This window comes from Humulus lupulus, chromosome 3, assembly GCF_963169125.1.
Source record: "Humulus lupulus chromosome 3, drHumLupu1.1, whole genome shotgun sequence".
NCBI classification, from domain to species: Eukaryota; Viridiplantae; Streptophyta; class Magnoliopsida; order Rosales; family Cannabaceae; genus Humulus; species Humulus lupulus.
In genome coordinates, this window is record NC_084795.1 from 17092566 (window position 1) to 17104040 (window position 11475).

Genomic DNA, 11475 nt, shown 5'->3' on the forward strand with positions numbered 1-11475 from the left:
ATATCATATTCATGCCCCTAATATCCAGACGGGGCCCACATGCACATTTAACTCACTAAACATGCATCACTATCATATATTCATGTTAAGTTAGTAAATCTATTTGTTAGATTTATGATAACTTATTGGAGCATGATTTCATAGGCCCATGGTCCCCATTGTACCTTGGATAAAATCATCTAGATAGTCTCAATTAATTTATTTAATCATCAATTAGAATTATCAAAGTTGACCAGGTTAATTTTGGATAGTTTCACAGAGTTGTGTAATTTTGAGAAGAAAAGAGAAATTATGGCAGATTTATTAATTAAGATAAATTGGTATCTAAATTAATAAATAAGTTTAAATCAAGGTTCAAATTATAAATAATTAATTTGATAAAGGATTTAAATAATCATTTAATTAATTAAATAGATAGAAAATAATACAGACTTTGATTTTAAGTCCAATGGACTTATAATCAAATGGGAAATTTCACGGGCCTATAGCCCATGATAGTTTTGACCTAGGGCTTCAAAATGACTATTATTTTATTTATTTTTTAATTAAATTAAATGACCTAATTGAGTCTATAAAAGGAGTGCTTAGAGAGAAGTCAAAACATAAGTCACAAGTCAGATTTTCTGATAGTTTTAGATTATCTCTAAACACAAGTCCTTTTCTAAGCCTCTTTGTTATTTTCTCTTCTTCTCTCTATATCTATCTCATGCGTTGAGAATTACCCACACTAGTCTAGGTGGTTCTAAGGATACTGCAGAGTCTAAAGAACTTTACTTAGCTAGTTAGATAGTAGTATTATAGTAATAGTAGTATTATTGTTATGACTGTGGATTTTTGATTCAGACCGGGATTTATTTGGACACTCATAGTAACACTTGTAGATTTTCTAAGTTTAACCTATAGTTTAAGAATATTAATTTTAACCTAAGGTTTGATTAATATGACTGATATTGAGGGTGATATTTATTATATTATAAGGTTTATATAAGACCCAATAAGATAATAGCACATGTCATGTGTATGTTTAATAATGATTAAGTATTTTGAGGAATAAATTTATTAAGGTTAAAATTTGAATATCCTAGGGTCAGTCAGCAGCTTTGAAAACGTTAGAGGGCTTAGTCAAGGCTATTTACTCAATTCAAATTAAGCTAAAAATGTGTAATTTTGTGTTTAAATATTCAGCGTATGCCGATACATCGCAGCTATAGGGGCAATATATTGCAGCACGAAGATATGAAAAACACGAAACGTTGCACGATTGCCTTGGGCATACTGGCCCAGGCGATATATCGCCTACAGGGGGCGATATATCGCCTACTTCAGGGCATTTTGAAACCTTTTGAAAATGTTCTCCATTCAAATCTTCAACCTCTTGATAAGTCCAGCATCTTTCTGAACGAGTCTTCAGCCTATGCTGAACGATAATTCAAATGTTTTTCACTTAATAATCCATTATTTTTATTCAAGTTAAATGAAGATCTTTTCATTCCTAAACTCTATAAATAGGACCTAGTGCCCAACCATTTATTCATTTTTCAAGCTAAGTTCAGAGGCTGCAAGTTGCTAGGTTATTGTGAGAGTGTAAACACTTGGGTTGGGGATCATAAGCTTGATCACTATAAGCTTACCAAACACTTGGGAAGTAAGGTTTATAGCTTATTTCGGTTCAAGGTTTAGATCGGTCATATAATTCATCAAGGTATTCCAAAACTCTAGTCCATTTCTGTATTGTTTTCTTTGAAATTCTTATAGTCTTCTACTCAGCATTCTAACCTTATTCTTTATTCTTGGTTAGGAAACCTAAGGTCTTGAACATAAGTTTTTGGTAAGTATATTCTCAATGGTATAGTTCTTCCATTCTTTTCATCTCATTTTCTTCAATATACTCACCCTGTTATTAATGGTTTTTAGGAGTGTTCCAAAGTCCCAAAATCTGTTCTCATATCCCGGTAATTTGGTAAGGAAAATAGGATAGGATTTATGTGTTATATGATTTTATATGTTATCTTATGATTTTATGTTATGTAATATGCTATGTTAAGTATGTTTGTAAACTTGGGCATATGACCTATACAACTAACAAGCCCCAAAAAGATTATGGGCATATGACTTGCTTAGCTAGCAAGCCCCACTAATTTAATGGGCATATGACTTGTTTAGTTTATGGGACCCCAAGTAATAATGGCCATTATAGTATGTATGTGACATAAGTGTTATGATATGTTTTATGTTACATTATGAATTTTATGTATATGGTTATATGTTAGATTTTCCTTACTGGGCATTAGGCTCACTCCTTTTTGTTTATATGTACAAGAAAATAGCTTTAGTGGCGAGAAAGGTTCTTGGAAGCTTGGGGAATGTGTATTGAGGTGGAATGGATTCAAAGAGCCAAGAGTTTCGATTCGAGGATGAAGTCTTTACTTATGGTTTTATGTGTATTTTTCTGCACTTATTTATGTAATCTCTTTTAATTACAATTATGTTATGTTTTGATTTTAAAACAATGGGATCCCATATCCTACTTTAAATTTTATGTAAGTTTAACATTTCTTTTTACAAGTTTTAATAAAGTTATGTTCTTTTCACTTGTAAGTTCTATTAAGGATTATGGTCTATGTGTAGTTTTCATTAATGGTCCAAAGTCTAGAATAGTTGGGTCATTACAGATACATTGGAAGATTGTGAAGAAAATAGAAGATCGGTTCAGTTTCTTGATAATACTTTGCGACAGAGAGGATACAAGAGTTAGAGAAACTGAAGGAAGAACTCTTTAATTCCGCTGCGTATACTGTAAGTATTCTATTCTTTGTTTCTCTTTGAATTCAATTTTAGAAACATGTTTTAGGCTATCTTGTATTAATTTGTTTAATATTAGATATACATGAAAATAAATAAAGATCCTGTATAAGCTAAGCTAACAACTCCTATTTCCCCCTCTCCGAAGCTAGCTTGCCTTATTTGGAGTCTTACCACCTCAGGGATCTTCACTGTTAAAACTGCTTACCACTTAGCCCTCTCAGATGAAGCCTATTCTTCCTCTTATTCTAAGCCTTCTATTAGCATACAATGGTGGTCTACCCTTTGGCGCCTTAAAATTCCCCCAAGGTCAAACATTTCATTGTGAGAACATATCACAATTTCTTTCCTTTAACCTCTAACTAGTTTAGATTGAACATCATTTCATCTCCAACATGTTCTTCAACTTATGAAACAATTTCACATGCCCTTATCCACTGTTCTAGAGCTCAGAATGTTTGGAAAACTCACCCTTCGATGATTTATTTTTTAAGCATAAGAACTTAGATGTAAAAGATTCCATTTTGTGTGCTTTTGATTTTTTTTTTTGCCTCTACTAACCTATTTGAGAATTTGCTTTATGTTATTTGGGTCATTTGGAACAATAGAAATGTTGTGTCATTCAGGAAATCGTCTATAAATCATAAGCATGTTGCAGACTGGTCATCTTCCTTCCTCCTAGATTACAAAACTGCTCAAGACAATTAGATATACCACCAAGCTCAATTAGTCAAAGTTCTAGAGTTGATGCTGTCTCAAAGCCGCCAATAGAAGGGGAATTCAAACTAAATGTTGATGCTGCCATTGATCATAATAAAAGTAAAGTTGGCTTAGGGGCTGTGGTTCGTGACCATAATGACTCTGTGGTTGTAGGCCTCATGATTTCTTTGATGGGCAACTTTAATTCCTCAGTAATGGAAGCTCAAGCATTATATCATGGTCTCCTTTGGTACCATCACATTCAACTTCCTATTTCCCAAATAAAATCATATTCACTTGCTATTGTCAATAGAATTAATTCATCTTGGGCTGATTTATCTCTTTGTATGATTTAGTGCATGATATTAGAATTTCATTATCTTCCTTCCCTAGAGCTACTATTTCCTATGTTCCGAGACTGGCCATTGATTTGGCTCACCAATTATCCAGGAAAGCTTCAAGGGTTAGATAATGAGTTAATTTGGAATGGCTCCATTCCTTGCCATCCTCTCATTTGTAACCTTGTACTCACTTGATTATCAATGGAGGTTACATCTTTCTAAAAAAAAAAACAATCAAAATAACTCTCCTAAATAATCTATTCTACATTTTGTATTTCAATAATAAAGAAAAAGATGTTATAATTTTATTTTATTTTAGTTTATTATTAGTAAATAATTAAATTTTTTAATTTAAACCAATACAATCCAATTAATTCTATTTTCCAAACATCGCCTTAATGAATACATTTTCGTTTTAGTTGATAACAAGGAGGAAAAATATCAATTAAGTAAAAACAAAATATGTTGGTTCCTAAAAAGATTAATGTGAGACACACTTAAATTGCATATTGTTGACTGCCTTTTTTGTTAGCAACCTAAGAAGAGAGATTAAAGAAACAAGCAATACAAACACAAGGATTTTTACGTGGTTCAGGTTATAAAAGAATCCTAGTCCATGAGTCTCTGGTGTTAAGAGGATTGGAAGCTTGTGATGATGATATCTAATGGTGTATTCTTAGGCAGCGTTTAGATGCTTTGAATACAATGTCATTTCTCTCTAAAAAATCGATCCCTTTACAATGAGACTCCCAGCCCTATTTATAGAGGATGGGGTCATTAATACTAAACATCAGTAATTAACACACATTCTTCCCATTATTGGGGGATTAATACCAATTCAATTCATTAGACTGCATTGAATGGAAACCACGACCCAATCGAGATTTGCGGGGCCCACTGCAGAAAAACACCTACTTTATGGGGAACATGCCTAGGGGCGTGCTGTAAGTCTCACCTAGGAGGACCCTTGCCCCGAATAGAGGCCTCAGGGAGTAACATACCCCGTTGATGTCTATGAGCGTCCGAGCCAGTTACTAGAGGTTGCCACGTGTCAGAGGTGAAAATACGGATAACACATACATTTTTTATACACAATGATGTGTATTTAATTATAGCCATATATATATTTGTAAGTGGAACCACATAACTTTTAATTGTATAGTTGAGATTAAAAATTATGTGCAATTTAAGTGTGTTACAATCATTTCACTCCAAATTTCTAATTTTAGAAACTATCATTTTTGAGAATGTTCAAACTCAACCTAATCTGGCTTCTTACAATAACTTTATATATATATACTAGATACAAACAACGTGCAATATGCACGTTTGCTTAGTTTTATTTATAAAATTTATTAATTTTTTTTATTAAATTTATATTAATGTCATATAAATTTCAAATAAATATATTATTTTAATTAAATTATTTATTTATTTATTTTTGTTTAAGTTTATGTTTATTTTAATTTTTGAATTTTGGAGTGACAACAAGAGATTATATATTATATATTTAATATAATATTAAATATTATACGTGGATTTTAAATTTAAGTTTCTTGCTATTTTTTTAAAGTAATTTGTTGCTAATTGACAGTAGATTATATTATATGTTTAATATGATATTATTCTAATAAGTGAGTTTAAACTTAATTATATTTTATTTAAGTTATAAAACGTATGATTTTATTATTTTAAATAATTATCATATTTTAATTTGTTTAATTATTTATTATTTTTAAATAGTTATCATTGTAAAATATCTTCAAAATATCTTATTCTAATTTGTTTAATTATTTATTATTTCTAAATAATTATTATTATAAACTATTTCAAAAATATCATATTTTAATTTTTTTAATTAATTTTTTTTATTTTATTTAAGTTTAAGTGTTTACAAACTATCGTTAAATATAAAAATATTCTGTTAAATATAAAGACATTTCTTTTAAGTCAACGAAAAAAACATTTAAAACCAAAGATTTTCCTTATCGGTAATATATATATATATATATATAATTGGGCAATTCTTTAGTCCCTCACTTGCTTTGGAGGGACTAAATCTATCATAGATTTTTAATCATTAGATTTAGCTATAAAGATTGTGAGCCATCAGATCAATTTATTTTGTAAAAATTTGTTAAAATACCACACTACCCTTAAAAACTTGTAACTGGTTAGAATTTTTTTTCGGTGGGTCTATTACTCTTTATCAATCAATTGCTTAGAAAAAAAAAGCAATCATTCGTCTCTCTTCTTCCCTCCTGTCCATCATCTGTGCATGCATTTCCTTCTCACTTCAAAAGACCATATTTGTCTTCCCATCTCAATCCTTGTCAGCATGGCTGCTGTAGCCTCAAGAATGCAACTCTAACTCAGTGGATCCAGTCGATTTTCTACTCCACCCAACTGCCAAGTCGACTCTAACTCTGAATCTCCCTTTCCTATTATATCTATTATTTTTTTGTGTATTTTTGGTTGGGCATTAGATATATGTTGATTCTTCTTTTGGATATACTCCATGAATCAATCATTTCTACTGGTTGTAAAATATCTTCATCTCTTTCATTCTCTTGGGTTAGCGGCGACAAGGAGTAGAGCACAAGCACGAGACTAGAAATGGTGGCTCAACTTTTCCATTATGGTGGGTCGAGTTCTTCGCTAACGGTGGCTAACAGAGCTCTTCGCACGTGATGGTGGCCTTGGGTTAGTTCAAAATAAGGTTTTGTGTGCATTTTTATAATTTGTTTTTATGAATGATGTTTAAATTTTTCGATATGTTGTTGAAAATGATATATGTGTATATATATATATATGCATATATATTTATGATTGATAGGGGGGGAGTTATGATTGTTGGGGAATAAATGAAACATCTCCTGGAAAAAACTTTAAAAAATCTTATAAAACAACTACAAAATATATATCAGTTTTACTTATGCGGTTATTGTTGCGTCTCACTCAACATAACATAAATCACTTGGCGGAAGCACAATGCTTACGTTACCAAAATTATAAATAACTCTCAAATTCATATTAAGTTTACAATCAAGTCTTCAACTGTATATATTTTTTGACAGAGAATTACTTTTTTGCCCCTACTATTTATACCTACATCACCAGTAATTTTCCAACCGGTTCACACAACCAGTCATTGCAAGTCAAAAACAAATGTGAAAAAGAGACAAATTCCTATAAAAATTTAACACTCGGAAAAAAAAAAAAAAAAAAAAAAAAAAGCCCAAAACTGAAAGACAAGTCTTGGGAGGTCTAAAGAATTCGCTATATATATATATATAAATAAAGTAGATTTCTCTACGATTCCATCTATTGCGCGGGGAATCGAGAGCCAACATTGGCGTCCATGGCGAATAGGTTTCTTCAGGCCTACAATACACCTTTTCCGATAAGTTTCCCGAAGGATTTTCCTTTACATTTTCCTCGCATGTTTTACGCTTCTATTGACTCCAACAAGGTACGTTGCTTTTTGTTATGTTTTGTTTTGTTTTCTTTGTCCTTTCTTACATTCATGAAAATTTAAAGCATATCTTGTTCTTGAATTCTCATATATGTTCATTCATGGAAGCTTTAAAGTGGGGCTTGTTTTTTGATTCTCATTCAGCTTCAACAGAAATGGAGGTTTCCATCTAAGCTGAAATGAGAATATTTCACTACATTTAGCAATGTACAACTTGTTGTAACTATCACACTTATGTGTTTGCCAAGAGTGAATATATTCGTATTACTTTGCTTGCTGAGAACAATTTCAGAAAGTTCTAAAAACAACCAATCAAAAATGCTGCCCCTCATTGTGTAAAAGACTCCATCTTTTAGGTTTTTTTTTTCTTGGCAAAAATTTCTTCTACACAAAAGAGATTGAATTAAGCCCCACACTTTATTTATTTAATTATTTTGAAAATACATCATCCCTAGTTTTTGTGAGTGAAAGCAACATGTAATGGCAGATGCAAGGGCTTCTAGTTTCCAGAAAGCAACCCAGATGGCAATTGAACAGTCCAAAGGAGAGGGAGCTTCAACTTATGCTGTCTCCTCTTACAATGGGAGCTTGTTGAGGAACCAAATTATTGAAACTCATCACTCTGATGAGCTTACATTTGCTTTGAAGCCTGTTCTTGACATAATTGAGGTCATATTTTCCCGTACTACAACTGATCTCCATGGAAATGTTCAGGTAGAGGAAGCCTATTATAATTGCTCTTGCACTTTCAAGTGATATATATTTACATATTTTGAGGTGAAGTGATATAATAGGTGTTTTCATCACAGGCGAGTTTAGCCAATGAGAAAGTGCTGTATTCTGGCCACCAAGACATATTGGTTGAACTTCCAATTATAACTGCTGCAGTTTCCCGCGAGGTTAAGTACATTACAACTTACAGAAAATGAAAATATTTGTTTTTTTAGTCTTAATTTAGAGTAATATATACATCAAAAAGTATTCCTGATAGTTGTTTTGCTTATCAACTAAGTTCTTATTTCCCAAGACAGGTATTTTGCAATTGGTTTAAGGGGGTTGCTGCACACAATACGACAATGGACATACTACACATCATCAAACATTACAGTTGGGATGCGAAGCTGGTACTTGCAGTTGGATCTTTTGCCATGAGCTTTGGTGGATTTCGGCTGGTATCTGAGCTTCACTCTACCAATCCAATTGCCAAAGCAGTTGCTCTCCTTAAAAATTTTCCACAAACGTTGGAGTTGGCAGGGATTTTGAAATCAATGCTTGAGGCTATATTTCTTGTGGTCAAGGCAATACTTGATATGACAAAGAGCGTTATAGAATTATATGAGCTTTCCCACAATGAATATTTCACCGCTGAATCACCTGAAATTATAGCTGCCACTGCTGATATCCCAACTGCTGTTTACTGGACCATCCAGAGTACAGTGGACTGTGCTTCACAAATTATGAGCCTCACAGCCATGGACCCCGAGTATGTTTTCTATGCTCATATAAACAATTCAGATTTTTTGTTGATCTGTATGTTTATGTTTTAAAATAGAGGTAGAGAGTTTTGCTAAACTTATGAATTTCTGACTTCGGCTTATCTCAGATACTTATCCAAGTCATGGGAGTTATCATCTTTGGCCCATAAGCTTGAGATGATAAGAAGCCAACTTGTGAAGCAAATCAATCTTTGTTATAAATTCATTGGTGAGCCCTATACCTGCTTAATGTGAGTGTGAACCTTTGCCCTTGTCCTATTTGTGACTGCCTATTGAGTGATAAAAATTGTCTCATTCAGAAAAGAAGAAAGATGATGAAATATTCAATTCGATGGCGAGAGTTTTGGAAACATCACATATTGATAACTCGATATCCCTCAATCTTCTGTTTAGAGAGAAGGATGGTTCTCAACCTATGCTCTATGATTGCCTCCATCAGAATTTGGTTTGCTTTCTGAATCTTAGATTTTGTTGTTCAATCTTCAAAGTATCTTCACTACAATAAATTCCACCCCCAAGCCAATATTTGAGGCCTATATGAATGTGAACTAGCATTTAACCACATCTAGAGAACAATTTTAATTGCTTGATTTTTTATTTTTGAGATTGAAGAAGATGCCTGCCATGTCTATAAATCAAGCAGCCCTGTGACGTTTAATCTTGAATTCCTTCGTCTCTAGTAATGTTATTTATGAAATTAAAGATCAGAAAGCAGTGTTGAACAAATTTAAAGAATTCTTTTCCCTTTCTAGTTGATCAAGATTCTGATTATAATGATAAAGTCATGTTTTTGAACAAGTCTGTGTTGAAAAAGATGCCTGTCATGTGTATAAAGATGAAACAAGTCTATGCAATTCACCTTTAATGGAACAATCTCTAATATTTTTATCGTGGCATTAATTATCTGAAAGAAACTTCTAACAAAATCAAGCTCTCCTCTTTCTAGCTAATTAAGGTTTTAACTATTAAGAGCCAAAGACATGTTTTTGAAACAGGTTCCTATTGAAGATCTGAAGGGTAAGGTTGTGGGGCTGTACATTACAGACCTCAACATTGTCTCTGAAGATTATTTGATCTTACAGCAAATTTACCCTGAAAAGCTGGATGACCGCAACAGAATTGAGAATCAGTATGAAATAGTTTGGATCCCTGTTATGGATAATTGGACAAATGATAAATACTGGCAGTTTGAGAACCTGAGAGATCAGATGGAATGGCTTTCAGTGCGTCATCCTTCTCAGGTAGCACTGCAGGTCATCAGGTACATCAGGGAGATATGTAACTTTGTAAAGAAACCACTTCTTGTGGTGATGGACACTGACGGCAAAATCGTGCATAAGGATGCAACCCAAATGATGTGCATTTGGGGAAATCAAGCATACCCTTTTAGTTTGGCCAAAGAGATGTCACTCTGGCAGCAAAGAAATTGGACGATTTCCCTTCTTGCTGAAGGAATTGACCAATATTTGCCCACTTGGGTAGGCTTTACAGCCATCTCAACAATCTTTTTGAGATGTTATGTCCTACATGTATACGACTTATTGAAATTTCTTATAAAATCTTAACTTTTCAGATTGAAGAAAGGAAACATATATGCTTATATGGAGGAGAAGACATGGAATGGATTCGGAGTTTCACAAGAACTGCAAAAGCAGTTGCACTAAGATGCGGGATTGAGCTTGAGATGCTTTATGCAGGGAAGAACAGATCTCGTGAAAGAGTTGTGAAAAAGATGATCAATGTTACTCAACGAGAAAGGCTAAGCAAAGCACTCGAGTGGAAACTCATCTCATACTTCTGGCTAAGGATGGAGAAGATGTGTGTGTCTGAGCCCCCCCCACTGGCCATCCCAGAAGAGGAGGGAGTGGATGATGAGTTTTTCATGCCAGATGATCTTTACTTTGTGGCACCGGCGCAGGGGAAGATGCGTCATTCTATATTCACTGGAATTGTTAATATGCTGAGTTTTGGCTCCAGCAGTAAAGGGTGGGCGGTGATCAGTGGAGATACTGAGAAAATGCTGTTTGAGGCTGATGGGGAGTTATTGTTGAAAGCTTTGTTTGAGCATGAGAAGTGGAAGGAGAGAGCAGAGAATGATGGCTTTGTAAGAGCTCTTGAAATCTACTACCACCAGCTTTGCAATGATCTCCCACACTGTATTAGTTTAATACTGTCTGACACTGAACTTAAGGGAATATCTTGTGCTGCTTGTAACAAACCGATGGAGAAGATGGTCAAGTACAGCTGTTGCACTGATAGAGCTTCATTTGGATATGATTAGCACGACTAGACTCACTATACGTACAGTGACAGTCTTTGTTCACCCGTGAAGTTTTTAGTGAGCAAATAATAATTTGACTGTTGTAATTCTAATGCAAACTTAATAATTATTAATTCTCAATGGCAGCATTTGTGAATTTGATATCATCAACTCTTAATCACATCAATTTGGAAAAATAAAATAAAGAGCGCAGTGAATAAGAACCTATTTCTAGAAATCCAGATCAATAAACACAGCAAACACCAAAAAACAAAGTCTGCATAACAAAAACAAATGGCAGAACATAAAATGACACCAGAAACTTTATTAGGTTCAGATTACAACGAGTAATCTTTTATCCAGTTTTTAGATTTGCCTTTTCCTTTGAAATTCACTAGATAA

The 11475-nt window shown here is 33.3% G+C and overlaps 1 protein-coding gene across 3 annotated transcripts; it reads left to right on the forward strand.

Moving 5' to 3' along the window:
* Window positions 1-7163: 7163 nt before the first annotated feature.
* LOC133822231 (protein SIEVE ELEMENT OCCLUSION B-like) lies at window positions 7164-11240 on the forward strand. 3 transcript variants are annotated; one of them, XM_062254500.1, is made up of 8 exons: window positions 7164-7314; window positions 7805-8031; window positions 8112-8216; window positions 8349-8800; window positions 8921-9021; window positions 9113-9258; window positions 9809-10291; window positions 10387-11240. In XM_062254500.1, exons 2-8 carry the CDS (start codon window positions 7840-7842, stop codon window positions 11092-11094), a joined length of 2187 nt encoding a protein of 728 aa, XP_062110484.1. In that variant the 5' UTR covers window positions 7164-7314; window positions 7805-7839; the 3' UTR covers window positions 11095-11240. The 3 variants fall into 3 exon arrangements, with proteins under 3 accessions (XP_062110484.1, XP_062110482.1, XP_062110483.1); XM_062254498.1 differs by lacking the exon at window positions 7164-7314 and having other exon boundaries at window positions 7671-8031; XM_062254499.1 differs by lacking the exon at window positions 7164-7314 and having other exon boundaries at window positions 7674-8031; window positions 8127-8216.
* The last annotated feature ends 235 nt before the right edge of the window (window positions 11241-11475 follow it).

Excerpts from the sequence above, each read along its gene's own strand:
- LOC133822231 (XM_062254498.1), top strand. The coding sequence starts at position 7,798 with ATGGCAGATGCAAGGGCTTCTAGTTTCCAGAAAGCAACCCAGATGGCA. Across the intron at positions 9,259-9,808 it reads ATTGCCTCCATCAGAATTTG|GTTCCTATTGAAGATCTGAA; the intron begins GTTTGCTTTCTG and ends TTTTTGAAACAG. Across the intron at positions 10,292-10,386 it reads ACCAATATTTGCCCACTTGG|ATTGAAGAAAGGAAACATAT; the intron begins GTAGGCTTTACA and ends TTAACTTTTCAG.